Source organism: Jaculus jaculus, chromosome 8 (assembly GCF_020740685.1).
Source record: "Jaculus jaculus isolate mJacJac1 chromosome 8, mJacJac1.mat.Y.cur, whole genome shotgun sequence".
NCBI lineage: Eukaryota > Metazoa > Chordata > Mammalia > Rodentia > Dipodidae > Jaculus > Jaculus jaculus.
The window spans coordinates 77,366,164-77,381,651 of record NC_059109.1 but is presented as its reverse complement, the minus strand read 5'-3'; the positions used below and the strand labels follow the sequence as shown (position 1 = coordinate 77,381,651).

Genomic DNA, 15,488 nt, shown 5'->3' with positions numbered 1-15,488 from the left:
AATAGGAGAGAGAGAGAGAGAGAGAGAGAGAGAGAGAGAGGGGGGGGGGAGCGCTTCAAGGCCTTCAGTCACTGTAAATGAACTACACATGCATGTGCCATCTTGTACAGCTGGCTGACAAGGGTCCTGGGGAATTGAACCTTTGGCTTCACAGGCAAACACCTTAACCACTATGCCATCTCTCTAGTCCTCATCAATTTTTAAAAGTATTTTATTAGTTTCCAATTCATTAATTTCTGCTCTGATGTAATTTCCTTCCATCTGGAGCTCTTATGATAGAATTGTTCTTATTTTTCCCAATGCCTTTAATGGATGGTAGTTTATTAATTTGAGATCTCCCTTTTTTATGAAAGCATTTAGTGCTATCTGGGAGTTTTTCCCTTAGGACTGCCTTCCTTGTGTTCTGTAAGTTTTGATATGATATATTTTCATTATCATTCAATTCTAGAAGTTTTACAGTTTCCTTTTAGATTTCTTTCACAACACATTCATTATTTAAAAAGTCTGTTGTTCAGTCTGCAGAAGCAGGTGAAATTTCTGTTGTGTCTTGTTACTTTCTGGTTTTAAGTCACCATGTCCATTATGATGCAGAATGTTATGTCAGTTTTCTTGAATTTGTGGAGGCATGCTTTATGCCCTAATATATGCTCAATTTTGGAGAAAATTCCATGGGCTTCTGAGAAGAATGTGTATTCTGTGGAATTGGGGTGGAATGTTCTGTAGATGTCTGTTAGGTCTAGTTGATCTATGGTGTTGTTGAGGTCTATTGTTTCACTCTTGATTTTCTGCTCAGATGATCTACTGATGATAGTTGGGGTATTGAAGTCTGCTACTATGATGGTATTGGGGTTTATTTCTTATTTGTTGTCAAACATGTTGTTTTTTGAACTGTGGTACACCTGTGTTTGGTGTATATAGATTTATGATTATGATGTTCTCTTGTTGGATTGTTCCTTTGTCCTTTTCATTAATTTTGGTTTGAAGTCTTATTTTATCAGATATTAATATAGCTGTACCTTGTTTCTTATTTACATTTGCTTGGAAAGTAATTTTCCATCCTTTCAACCTGAGGAGGTGTTTGCCTTTAGTGGTGGGGTGGGTTTCATGCAGACAGCAGATAGGATGATCCTGTTTTTGTTTTTAATTTTTATTTTTTGAAGTAGGATCTCACTCTAGCCCAGGATGACCTAGAATCCACTATGCAGTCTGATGGTGGTCTCAAACTTATGGCAATCCTCCTACCTCTGCCTTCTGACTGCTAGATTTAAAGGCATGTGTCACTACTCCTGGCATATCCATTTTTTTTGTTTGCTAACTTGTGTCTTTTGATGGGTGAGTTAAGACCACTGATATTTAAGATTATAACTGTGAGGTATGATTAAACCCCTGTCACATTGGGGCTTTTATGGGGTTCGGTGCTTTCTTGGGCTTTGTATGCTTTGAGCCTGCTTTAGTTTTGGTTATTGTGATCTTTCTCTTGTGGAGTATTTTCTGTAGGCTTGGCTTTGTGTTCAGATAATCATTCAGATGGCTTTTATCATGGAATATTTTCCTTTCACCTTCTATTATGAGGGGTATTTTCCCTGGGTACAATAGTTTAGGGTAAATGCCCAGTAAACGAATAAATGGGTTTGTTGGTAGTTCAGTATTCATCTTTTCCAGGAATCTCCATATTGATTTCCATAATGGGTGTTCAAGTTTGCATTCCCACGGAAAGTGAATAAGGGTTCCTCTTTCCCCACATACCAACATTTATTGTTTTTTTTTTTTTATGATTGCCATTCTTTCTGGGATAAGGTGGAATATCTTAGTTGTTTCAGTTTTCATTTCCATGATGGTTAGGGATGTTGGGGAACCAGGAGCCAGGATGATGGGGAGCCAGGGACAAGAGGGAAGTTCCTACAGTGGCCAGTGTATCCTCTAGCTCAGGGGAACAGTGATTTGGGGCTCTAGGGGCTGGTTAACCATTAAGCCAGAGCAAAAGTCCTACTTCTGCAGCATACAGTTAAGGACCAGGTCGCCCCAAGCCATCAGCAAGGATATTGGGACCAGGGAACTGTGAAGTGGGAAAGGAGCTGGGAGCTCTGCCCTTCTCTCTCTGAGTGGGCACCCTCTGGAGCCCTAGATCAGGGATTATACTCAAGGGCCATTCAGCCAGGAATGGGGAGCAAGGGGCCTGCTTCAGCAGCACACGCTCAGGGTCAAGGCGCCCCTAGCAAGCAGCAGGGTTACAGTGACTAGGGACCTGCGAGGAGGGAAGGAAAGGAGAGCTCACTCTGTGCAGGCCTCCTCCAGTGCAGGGGATCAGGGAATCTGTTAAATCAGGAAGGCCCAGTAAGAGGCCTGCTTCAGCAGCATGCAGACTATGTCCAGGCAGCATCAAGCCAGCAGCAGGGGTACCATGACCAGAGGGCTATTATATTTTGGGTTTGACCCAGATTGGGGTGTTATGGCCTTGTGTCCTCAGATATGCACATTGTAGAAGTTGTATATTTGGTTGCAGCCCTGGGCTGGTGGCTGATAGGACAGGTGTGGTTGTGCTTCTGGAATCTCTTCAGTCCACAACCACAGTTGTGCCTTGCCTGAGGGGCCTCAGCACTTGTTCCTGCTCACCTACTGTACCCTGCTGAGCAGCCTGTAGAGGACTCATCACTACCCCCTGGTGGGTGGATGCCAGATATTCCTGTGCTTCCCCTCTGGGACAGAAGTATCAAGTGAGTACTGGTAGGTAGATGCCAGCTGTGTTTTTTTGTGGGGGGTGTAGGGTTGGGGAGCAGGGTATGGGGCACCAGGTGCCAGGAACCAAAGCAGAGCTTGGGTTGGCAGAGTTGGCACCAATTGGCTGCCCAGACCCCACACACTGATGCCCTCACCTGCTAGGACCACACAGGCCCTGCCTGTGATCCCCTCACCCGCCTGGATGCACAGGCCGCCCCACACTCTCATCCCCTCACCTGCCGATACGGCACCGTGATAGAATATACTAGTGCATGTATTGGTGTAATGTCTCCAACAGGAAAAAGGATATGTGGCAAGAAAGTCTGTATTATTTATTTAGTACAAATATTGAAGCATGTGTGTACTAAGCAAGCACTCAACTACTGAGCTACATTTCCCAGCCTGTTTTTATTTTATTTTTAATATTTTATTTATTTGCAAGGGGTGGGGGAGAGAATGAGAATGAGAATGAGAATGGGTGCTCCAGGATCTCACTTTGTGCATCTGGCTATATGTGGGTGCTGGCAGCACCTTAACTGCTGAGCCATCTCTCCAGCCCTCCCTCCCCCTTTTTTTTTGAGATAGGGTCTCATATAGCCCAGGTTGGCTTTAAACTCACTTTATAGCCAAGGATGATCTTGAATTTCCTAATCCTCTTGCCTCTTCTTTGGAGTGCAGGGATTGCAGGCATGCACCATCACACCTTGTTTATGGAGTCTTAGGGATCAAACCCAGGATTTTGAACATACTAGGCCAGCATTCTACCAACTGAGGATATCCCCAGCCCTATCTCTATCTCCCAAGTGCTGGGATTCCATGTGTGAACCAACATACCAGTCTCGAGGTAACTGTGATTACAGGTGTGGACCATCATGCTTAGCCACAAAGTAATTTATGCTGGGTTAATTTGTTTTGCTTTGGTATGAGGCAGGGTCTCACTCTAGCTCAGGCTAACCTGAAACTCACTCTGTAGCTCCTAATGCCAGGATGAAAGGTGTGGGTCACCACACCTGGATTTAAAATTTTTTTCAGGGTAGAGTCTCTCTCTCTTTCTATCCTAGGCTGACCTGGAATTCACTATGTAGTTCCAGGGTGGCCTCAAACTACCTCTGCCTCCAAAGTGCTGGGATAAAAAGTGTGCATTATCATGCCCACTTTAAGTCACTCATTTTTTTGTTTGTTTGTTTTTTAGTTTTTTCGAGGTAGGGTGTCACTCTAGGCCAGGCTGACCTGGATCTCATTCAGTAGACTCAGACTGGTCTTGAATTCACAGTGATCCTGTCTCTGCCTCCCAAGTGCTGGGATTAAAGGATTGCACCACTACTCCTGGCTTTAAAATCTTTTTTAAAGAAACGAATGACAGAGATCTGTAGACCCCATCTACTGTGAAGGGACAGGAAAACAAAGGGAACAGTGGACTACAAGAGGTGGGGAAAGGAGCTTTGGATAGAACAAGTTTCATTGTGCATAACTGGGTGTCCCTTTCAAGTATGGGAGTGTCAGCCTAAACTAGTGCAATCACCTGGCCTTGTCCTAGTGCTGTCCCAGGTTTTGGAAACTGGTGTATGTATATGCTTGTGTCACCTTGGAACCTTCTTTCAGAGCAGATTGCCTCTCAGAACAACTCAGCAAACAAGTGTTATCCATGAAATTGACTTGAAATCTTATAGTCAAAGCACAAGCCTGTGGCATAGTAACATCCCCCAATCTTTTTCTTTCTCTGCATTTTTTAAAGGAACCATCTAGAAGCTGCAGGACATGTGTGCATTCTGAAAGATGCCTCTGACTCTGAACGCGCATCTGATATTGCCAGCCTCATCATGGCTGAGAACTTGGAGGCAGCACTGGCCCTTCATCTCTACCGGGCAGGCAGACTTCTGCAAGGTAACCCTCTCGCTTTTCCAAGGGCAAGGTTGACAGTATTAAGCATGGCAATGGTTAGCTTAGCTCTTTCCAGGTAACAAAGCAATTTTTTTTTGTAGTTTCATGGTACAGGTTATATTTTTCTTTTCTGAAATGTCTGTAGCAGAAGTGGTTTTGATATTTGGATTTTTAGTAAATTCCATAGGGTTTGGGGCGCTTGCTTGCTTGCAAAGCCTTCTGGTCCAGGTTCAAGTCCCCAGCAACCACAGAAAGTGGGACACAAAGTAAAGTGGTGCATGTGTCTGGAGTTCCTTTGGAATTCATTTGCAGTAGGAAGAGACCCTGACACACACACACACACACACACACACACACACACTTACAAATAAATAAAAAATTAAAACAAAAAAAGAACTTCATAATATTTACATATACATAATGAGATATTTGGAGTGTGGCTAAGTCAAATATGAAAGTTATTTCATATCCACCTTGTAGACGTGACCTAAGGTAATTTTAAACAATATTTGTAATGTAACCTTCATTTCTCCATGACCCGCCATATAAGATTAGGAGTGGAAATTTTCATGTGGATTTGTCAGTCCTCAAAAGTTTCCAGTTCTGGAATATTTCCTTCAGATTTAGCATTAAGCAGACTCAGCCTGCATTCTACTATAAAAATCCACCTTTCTCAGCATAAGGTTTTATGTTCCAAGTAATATGGCAGCATCTTTGAGTGCATGTCTTGAGTTAATGGTGTGAGATGCCCACACCTGGAAGCCAAAGAGCTGTGTAATATTGATTTTGTCACTGACAAACTTCCGTCTGCAAAAAGGTTACTGAAGTTCTTGTTTGACTAGCAGATGGACAAGGACCTGTTTTCCCACACTCTAGTAGAGTTGCAGGATTTTTACCCCATTAAATTGAACTTGTTTTCCTCAATTTTGCCATTTTTGACCTGTTTCAAAAAAAACATGTAGACATCAAAGTTTCATTTGCTCCTGAGAGTTGGGAGTAAAAACAGCTGTCTTTGAACCCAACCTGTTGGAGATGGAGGGGAATCAGTGTCCACCTGTCCACAGCAGCACTGTGCCAGGAAGGCTGGTGATGCAGCCTTCCCTGTTTGTTTGCTCCTTCCTGCTGTCTGGAAGGAAATGAGGCATCATTTATTCCTCAGCGTTGGACTCTGTTTCTTTTATTAAAATTTGTGTGTGTGTGAATGTATACATGAGTGTGTGTGTGTGTGTGTGTGTGTGACACACAGGTCAATATCAAGTATCTTCCTCAGTCACCTCTCCATCTCCCCCCCCCCCCCGTAGTGTTTCATTGTAGCTCTTGCTGACCTGCAATTCATTATGTAGTGTGAGGCTGGCCACGAACTCACAGCATTCCTCCTACTTCTGTCTCTTTTGAGTGCTGGGATTTAAGGTGTACACAACTATACTTGGCTCCATCTTGTCTTTTAGACAGAATCTCTTACTGAACCTGGAGCTCACCAAGTAGGCTAGACTGGCGTTCTGCCAAGCCCTAGGGATCCTCCTGTTTCCATCTGCCCAGAGCTAGGAAACATACTCTCATGTGGAAAACACTGCATAGTTCATCATTTAAGAAAAACATGAGGTTTTCAGGGACTGGAGTAGACTGGAGTAGAGCCACAAGCTTGTGGAGGATAGAATTTAGGAGTTTGTGTAGAGGATTTAGAAGGAACACACATGGCAACTGCCATGTACTTTCCCATGGAGGGAAGTAAAGTGGGCAAATGGTGAGGTTCAAGGAAAAATAAGAGGGAAAATATTAAAGCAGAGACCAAGGAAGAAATGAGAAATGAGAGTTTCACTCATGGTTACCTCAAGTATAAAGAAATTACACAGATAGCAGGACTAGAGTCAGTGAGAGCACCCGTGTGGCAGATCTGGAGTGTAAGGGAAACATGCACATGGAAGTTACTCCAAACTATAAAGCAGAGGCAAACAGAAAAGTTTACCTAGACCAAGAAACAGTTTTATGCTTCCCTGCACACCCTGCCAGGCTGGATGCGGGGAAGCTAGACTCATGTGTGTCACTTGGCTGAGCAAAGAGAGGCTGAGCAGAACCAGAAAAAACAGTGGAGCTGAGCAGAGTAGGGCAGAGCTAGAACTAGGAAGAAGACAGCAGCCTTTATAGGCAAAGGGAAGACCCAACTGGTTTGTGGATTTGGAGGGCAGATCCTGCAGCCAGCCCTCCTGCGCCAGCCCACCTGAGCCAGCCCCTTTAGGCCATCTGTCTAGGTAGTAGACAAGACTGTGGACAGCAGAGAACCCTTTTCAGTCTTGATCAGACATGAATTTCATTTGTGCCAAAAATTCTCTACGCTTCTTGTGCTAGTTGTCATGAGGGATCTCATCTCCTGGTTCACTCTGGCCCTCAACCTCTAACTGAAACTGCCTAAAAGGAACTAGATTTTGTCTGTCCTCCTTCAGTAGCATCCTGTATCCTGGGTTGCTCTGGAACTCAGTCAGGAGCTCCAGCTGGTCTTGAACTCACAGTGATCTTCCTACCTCTGCCTCCCAGTGCTGGGATTAAAGGTGTGCATCACCACGCCCTAACTTCTACTCTCTTTGAGATAGGTTTCTCTTGTTATTTTGCTTCTGGAAAGGCAATTTAACTGGACCACCAGACTTGTTGGCACACTGGGATTATAGGTGTATGTGCTAATTTGCATCCAGCTTTATGTGGGTGCTGGAGATCAAACTCAGGTCAACAGGCTTGCAAGCACCTTTGATCATTGGACCATCTCCCCAGCCCCACATGCAACTACTTTAATAATCAGTATCAGCCTGCATGCTTTTATTTTCCAAGGTAGGGTCTTGCTCTTGCCCAGGCCCATCTGGAATTCACCATCTAGTCTCAGGGTGGCTTCAAACTCATAGTGATCCTTCTATCTTTGCCTCCTGAGTTCTGGGATTAAATATGCATGCCACCACACCCGGCCCCTGAATGCTTTTTTTTTTTTTTGAAATGAGCCAGCTGCCATGTGGAGTTTGGACTAACACAAGATATTTGTTCTTTCATCCTGGGAATCTCAGAGAAATATTTTTTTTTCATTTTTATTCATTTATTTGAGAGCGACAGAGAGAGAGAGAGAAAGAGGCAGATAGAGAGAGAGAGAATGGGCATGCCAGGGCCTCAAGCCACTGCAAATAAACTCCAGATGCGTGTGCCCCCTTGTGCATCTGGCTAATGTGGGTCATGGGGAATTGAGCCGTGAACTGGGGTCCATAGGCTTCACAGGCAAGTGCTTAACTGCTAAGCCATCTCTTCAGCCCTCAGAGAAACATTTTGCCATGCATGCCAATCAATCTTTCAAGCATTTGATAATAAAACTTTATAGCTATCCTCATGTAAGATGGAATATAGCCAGGATCTCCTTCCTAAGTTTCACCAAGCATACAAGGAACAACTTAACAGCTAATTTTTATGCTGGCTTGTGGCATTTTAATGAAGTCTTTTTTTTTTCTTGTTGAGAATATGCCTTAGGCCTATAACTAATCAGGAAGTCAATAGGGCAGGTGATTGATTAAGAACATATTTAACCATCTGCTCCAGTGCCCATGACTGGGTATTGAACCTAAAGAAATAAGATCAATGCTGCTGTATAGGTCTCTCTCTTTGATCTGTAGCTTGTATGTTTTAAAAACCAGTCATGTCATTCTGTTGCAGACAGGTTCACATTGCTGGTAGAAATTACCCAACCAAGAGCAACTTGTGGGAAGAAAGGAGTTTATTTTGGCTTACAGGCTCAAGGGGAAGCTCCACATTGGCAGGGTAAAACGATGGCATGAGCAGAGGGTGGACATCACCCGCTGGCTTACAAATGGTATTCCATAGCAACAGGAGTGTGCCAAACACAGAGAAACTGGCTATGACAACCCATAAGTGTGTCCCCAAATAATACACTGCTTCCAGGAGGCGTTAATTTCCAATTGCTGTGGTGACTAGCGTTCGGAATACCTAAGATTATGGGGGACACCTGAATCAAACCACCAAACATAACAACAGTTTAGTTAGTTAGTTTAATTTTTTATTTGTTCATTTATTTTTTTATTTTTTCTCAATTTTTATTAACAATTTCCATGATTATAAAAATATCCCATGGCAATACCTTTTCCCCCACTTTCCCCTTTGCAATTCCATTCTCCATCATATTCTCTCCCCATCTCAATCATTGTACTTACATATATACAATACCAACCTATTAAGTACCCTCCTCCCTTCCTGTCTCTTCCCTTTATACCTCCATTAAAAAAAAGTTTTTTTTGTTCATTCTTATTTATTTATTTGCGAGTGACAGAGAGAGAAAGAGGCAGATAGTCAGAGAGAGAGAGAGAGAATTAGTGTGCCAAGGTCTCTAGCCACTGCAAACGAACTCCAGATGCAGGTGCCCCCTTGTGCATCTCGCTAACGTGGCAGTTTTAGAGTTTCCGATCTGATGTTAAGGTCTTTAATCCATTTGGACTTAATTCTTGTGCATGGAGAGATAATTTTAATCCTTCTACAGATACATATCCAGTTTTCCCAACACCATTTGCTGAAGAGGCTGTCTTTTTTTCCAATGAGTATTTTTGTCATTTTTATCGAATATCAGGTTATAGCTATCTGGACTTACATCTGGGTCCTCTGCTCTGTTCCACTGATGCACATGTCTGCTTTTGTGCCAGTACAACACTGACTTTGTTACTGTGGCTCTGTAGTATAGGTTAAAATCAGGTATGGTGATACCACCAGCCTTATTTTTGTTGCTCAGTATTATTTTAGATATTTGAGATTTTTGGTGATTCCAAATGAATTTTTGGATTGCTTTTTCTATTTCTATGACGAATGTCTTTGGAATTGTGATGGGGATTGCATTAAATGTTAGATTGCTTCTGGTAAGATTTCCATTTTCACAATATTGATTCTTCCAATCCAGGAACAAGGGATGTTTTTCCACTTCCTAGTGTCTTCTGCAATTTCTTGCTTGAGTGTTTTAAAGTTCTCATAGTAGAGATTGTTTACTTTCTTGGTTAGGTGTATTCCAAGGTACTTTATATTTTGATGCAATTGTGAATGGGAGTGATTCTCTGATATCATCCTCTGTGTGTTTATTAGCATATATGAAGGCTACTGATCTCTGTGTATTTATTTTGTATCCTGCTACATAGCTGTAGGTTTTTACCAGCTCTAACAATTTGCTAGTAGAGTCTTTAGGGTCCTTTATGCATAGAATCATATCATCTGCAAATAATGATAACTTGATCTCTTCCTTGCCAATTTGTATCCCTTTTTGTCTCTTGCCTTATTGCTATGGCTAAGACTTCCAGAACTATATTAAATTAAAGTGGGGACAGTGGACACCCTTGTCTTGTTCCTGATTTTAGTGGAAAAGCTTCTAAATATTCCCCATTTAGTAATATGTTGGCTGTAGGCTTGTCATAAATAGCCTTTATTTTATTGAGATATGTTCCTTCTATTCCCAGTCTCTGTAGGACTTTTATCATGAAGTGATGTTGTATTTTGGCAAACGCTTTCTCTGCGTCTGATGAGATGATCCTGTGATTTTTGTCCTTCAATTCATTTATATGATGTATTACATTTATAGATTTGCATGTATTGAACCATCCCTGCATCTCTGGGATAAAGCCTACTTGGTCAGGGTGAATGATCTTTCTGATCTATTCTTGTATTCTGTTTGCCAATATTTTGATGAGAATTTTTGCATCTATGTTCATGAGGTTGATTGGTATGTAATTTTCTTTTTTTGTTATCTTTGGTTTTGGTAGCAGGGTGATGCTGGCTTCATAGAAGGAGTTTGGTAGATTTCCTTCTTTTTCTATTTCATGGAAAAGCTTAAGAAGCAGTGGTGTTAGCTCTTCCTTAAAGGTCTGGTAAAATTCAGCAGTGAATCCATCTGGGCCTGGGATTTTTTTAGTTGGGAGGTTATTTATTTATTTATTTATTTGAGAGCGACAGACACAGAGAGAAAGACAGATAGAGGGAGAGAAAGAGAATGGGCGCAGCAGGGCTTCCAGCCTCTGCAAACAAGCTCCAGACGCATGCACCCCCTTGTGCATCTGGCTAACGTGGGACCTGGGGACCCGAGCCTCAAACCAGGGCCCTTAGTCTTCACAGGCAAGCGCTTAACCACTAAGCCATCTCTCCAGCCCAGTTGGGAGATTTTTGATAACTGTTCAGATCTCCATGCTTGTTAAAGGTCTATTTAAGTGATTAATCTCATCTTGATTTAATTTATATAGGTCATATAAATCAAGGAACTCATCCCTTTCTTTCATATTTTCATACTTTGTGGACTATATGCTCTCATAGTATGTGCCTATGATGTTTTGAATTTCTCTGGCATCTGTTGTGATGTGAACTTTTTCAACTATAATTTTATTTATTTGTGTCTCTTCTCTCTTTCTTTTGGTCAGATTTGCTAAGGGTTTATCAATCTTGTTTATCCTTTCAAAGAACCAACTCTTTGTTTCATTGATTCTTTGGATTGTTTTTTTTAGTTTCTATTTCATTAATTTCTTCCCTACTCTTTATTATTTCTTCCCATCTACTGATTTTTGGTTTGCCTTGTTCTTCTTTTTCCAAGGCTTTAAGGTGAAGCATTAGGTCATTTACTTGTGACCTTTCTGATTTCTTAATATAGCCACTTAAGGCTATAAATTTACCTCTTAGAACTGCCTTCATTGTGTCCCAGATATTTTGGTATGTTGTGTTCTCATTATCCTTTGACTCTATAAATTTTTTGATTTCCTTCTTGATTTCTTCATTGACCCATTCCTCATTTAGTAGTGTATTGTTTAGTTTCCATGATTTTGTGTATGCTCTATAGCCTTTCTTGCTACTGATTTGTAGTTTGATTTCATTGTGGTCAGATAGAATGTAAGGAATTATTTCAGTTTTCCTGAATTTGTTTAGATTTTCTTTGTGTCCTAATATATGGTCTATTTTAGAGAATGTTCCATGTGCTGCTGAAAAGAATGTATATTCTTCAGCATTTGGATGAAATGTCCTGTATATATCTGTTAGGTCCATTCCTTCTATGACCTCATTTAGTCCAGATGCCTCTTTATTTATTTTTTCCCGAGATGACCTGTCAATTAATGAGAGTGGGGTGTTAAAGTCACCCACCACCACTGTGTTTGGTGTTATCTGTGACCTTAGTTCTAATAGTGTTTGTTTGATGAATTTGGGTGCGCCCGTGTTAGGTGCATATATGTTTAGGATTGCAATGTCCTCCTTTTGGAGTGTGCCCTTAATCAATATAATGTGACCTTCCTTATCTTTCTTGACTAACATTGGACTGAAGTCTACCTTGTCAGATATTAGGATAGCAACCCTTGCTTGTTTTCTAGGCCCATTTGCTTGAAACACCGTTTTCCAACCTTTCACCCTAAGATAATGTACATCCTTTGTAGACAGGTGAGTTTCTTGGAGGCAAAAAATTGTAGGATTCTGCTTTTTAACCCATTCTGCAAATCTATGTCTTTTGGTTGGGGCATTGAGGCTGTTGACTTAAGTGATATTATTAAAAGGTATTTATTTATATTTTCTATTTTTTTGTGGTTTCAGTTCTACCTTTGCTCTCTTGTGTGAACTAGTATTTGAGTATTGCTTGTTTTCTCCAGGTTCCTTATATGTGTTTTTTTTAAATTATTTATTTATTTATTTATTTGAGAGCGACAGACACAGAGAGAAAGACAGATAGAGGGAGAGAGAGAGAATGGGCGCGCCAGGGCTTCCAGCCTCTGCAAACGAACTCCAGATGTGTACACCCCCTTGTGCATCTGGCTAACGTGGGACCTGGGGAACCGAGCCTCAAACTGGGGTCCTTAGGCTTCACAGGCAAGCGCTTAACCACTAAGCCATCTCTCCAGCCCATATGTGTGCTTTTCCTTTTCTTCAGCATGGAGGATTCTTTCAAGTATTTTCGGTAGAGCTGGTTTTGTCTTCAAATACTCCTTTTACCTGCTTTTGTCATGGAATGTCCTTATTTCTCCATCTATTTGAATGGATAACTTTGCAGGATAAAGTAACCTTGGTTGACAGTTGTTATCTTTCAGAATTAGGAATACATCATTCCAGGCCATTCTGGCTTTTAAAGTTTGTGTTGAATAATCTGCTGTAATCCTGATGGGCTTGCCTGTGTAGGTAACTTGATTTTTCTCTCTAACTGCTTTCAATATTTTTTCTTTGGTGTGTGTGTTTGGTAGTTTGATTATAATATGGTGAGGACAGTTTCTTTCCAGGTTTTGTCTAGCTGGTGTTCTAAAGGCTTCATGTATCTGCATTGGCAACTCTTTCCCAATTTGGGGGAAGTTTTCCTCTATGATTTTGTTGATGATGCCTACTATGCCTTTGGAGTGAGATTCTTCTCCTTCTACTATACCCTGAATTATTATATTTGATCTTTTAATAGTGTCCAGAATATCTTTTAATTCCCATTCATACTTTTCAATTAGTTTGTCTTTCTCTTTGTTGGACTGTATTAGATCTGCCACCTGGTCTTCTAGCTTAGATATTCTGTCCTCTCCTTCATCCATTCTACTGGTGAGATTTTCTACAGAGTTTTGTATTTCATTAACTGTGTTCTTCATTGCTAGTAATTCTGACTGGTTTTTCTTTGTTAGTTCTGTTTCCTTATTTATGTCTTGTATTGACTTGCTTACTTTGATAAATTGGTGTCCTGTGTCTTCTTCGATTTCCTCTTTGATTCCTTTGGTTTCCTCTTTGACTTCTTTGAACATATTTACAATCATTCTTTTGAAATCTTTCTCAGGTATTTCCTCCAACTCGTTTTCACGGAGGTCATCTCTGATGCATTAATACTTTTTGGTGGTTTTATATTGTCTTGATTTTTGGTGTTTGTTGTGTTATAATGTATGTATTTCTGCATCTTAGATTAAGCTAATGCTTGGATTTTCTAGTTAGCTGGGTATTCTTAGCTGTATCAATTGATCTGATGTTATATATCTTTAGTGTAGGAGATTTAGATGTTAGGTGTAGCTCTTAGCACTCTCAGAGTATCTATAAAAGTGTTCCTAGTGGTTGAGTTTGCCTGCTATGGGCGTTTTCAATTATGCTGAGTGGAACAAAATACAGGTAGATTCTAAAATTTAAGTAAACACTGTACACATTCAATCAACAACAGCACCGAGTTTTTATGCAAGAGTAGGTGTTATAACAACCATACTGTCTCAACAAAGAGGTTAAGATTTCTGGTCTGTTGAGGGTTCCAAGTCAGCTTGTGACCAAGTGAGACCCTTCCCTGGTGCAATCCCAGTTACGTTTTTGGATGATTTTGGTCTCAGTCAAGTAGTCTGGCTGGTCGCTGGACCACTGTTCTGTTTTCTGAAGTTGGGCACTGGCTTTTCCTGTGGGGCAAACCGAGCCTGGCACCTGTGGCCCTGAAGATGGGCACTCCCACTGCTGGGTCCGCCGTTGCTGCTGTTGAAGCTGCTGCTGCTGGAGCTGCAGCTGCCACTGCTGGAGTCACTGCTTCCCGTGCTGGAGCTGCTGCTGTAGCCTGTCTGTGTGGGCTCTGGATGCTCTGGGATTCTCCTACTTTTCTGCTGCTGTTTTAATTTTGAGAACACCTCACTTTTTAGTAAAAGTGTGTATTTTTCTGGGTTTTCTTTGGCTTTTTCTTCCCTAGGCTGACCTGGCATGGTTCCTATGCTGCCATCTTGCCTGGAAGTCCAGTTTTTTTTGAGGTAGGGTCTTGCTGCAGCCTAGGCTGGCCTGCAATTCACTATGTAGTCTCAGGCTGGCTTCAAAGTCAAGATGATCCTCCAACTTCTGCCTCCCCAGTAGTGGGATGAAAGGCATGTTCCACCATTCCTGGCCAATTTTGTTATTTATTCTTTTTGTTGTTTTTCTGAGATAGGGTGTCATGTTTCCTGGTCTGGCCTCTAATTCTTCTACTTTTTTTTTTTTTTGTCTTTTTTTTCCGAGGTAGGGTTTCACTGTAGCCCAGTATGTAGTCTCAGGGTGCCCTCAAACTCACAGTAATCCTTCTGCCTCTGCTTCCCAACTGCTTGGATTAAAGGCATGCACCACCATGCCCATCATGGCCTCTAATTCTTAATCATCTTCTCTTGGCCTCATGAGTGTTGGAATTACAGATATGTGGTGGTTTGGAACAGATATCCTCCATAAACTCATGTGTTTTATATACTTGGTCCTTTGCTGGTGGCAATTTGGGAGGAGGAGCCTTGCTAGAAGAGGCATGTCATTGAGGGTGGACCTTGAGGTTTTTAGTCCCTAGCTTGCCAGTGTTAGTCTACTCACCCTCCTGTTGCTAATTCCAGCTGCTGTGGGAGAGGTGATGTCCAACCTCTGCTCATGCCATGCTGTCCTCATGCAGCTTCCCCTTGAGAATGTAAACCAAAATATAAAAACTTTCCACCTACCAGCTGATTTTGGTTGGGTGCTTTATTCTAGAAACATGAAAATAACTGCAACAAAGTGTGTGCCACCATGCCCAGCTTGCTTAGTATCTTCTCCCCTCCCCTTCAATACTAGGGATTGAACCTATAGCTTTGGGTATGCTAGGGAAGTACTGTACTATGGTGATATATCCCCAGCCTTCTGATTACTATGCTGTGTCTGTCTTATTAGCACTGAAATTCCAAAGTGAGCATGAAAGATGGACTCTGCTAATTTACATTACAAAATAACTCAAAGGCCAGGCCAGACTCTAAATGCTGAGTCTCAACAGGGCCAGCTGTGAGGCATCCCAGTGTGACTCAAGCTAGACTTGTCTGTTGGATGGCTTGCAGGCTGCAGCCTCTTTTGAAATTTCAAGTTGACCTTTGGGAGCCCTCTTAGTGTCTCTTGAGCTTACCCTTTCATTGGTAGGTATGCACATACTGAAGGAT

The 15,488-nt window shown here is 41.7% G+C and overlaps 1 protein-coding gene across 7 annotated transcripts in view; it reads left to right on the top strand.

The window, feature by feature from the left end:
• The window catches only part of Glt1d1 (glycosyltransferase 1 domain containing 1), a 173,962-nt gene that overhangs the window by 26,800 nt on the left and 131,674 nt on the right, over positions 1-15,488 (top strand). For all 7 annotated transcript variants that reach the window (XM_045155692.1, XM_045155691.1, XM_045155690.1 and 4 more), the window contains exon 2: positions 4,454-4,602. In XM_045155692.1, the coding sequence (XP_045011627.1) occupies positions 4,454-4,602 (149 nt within the window). The remainder of the gene's footprint in view (positions 1-4,453; positions 4,603-15,488) is intronic.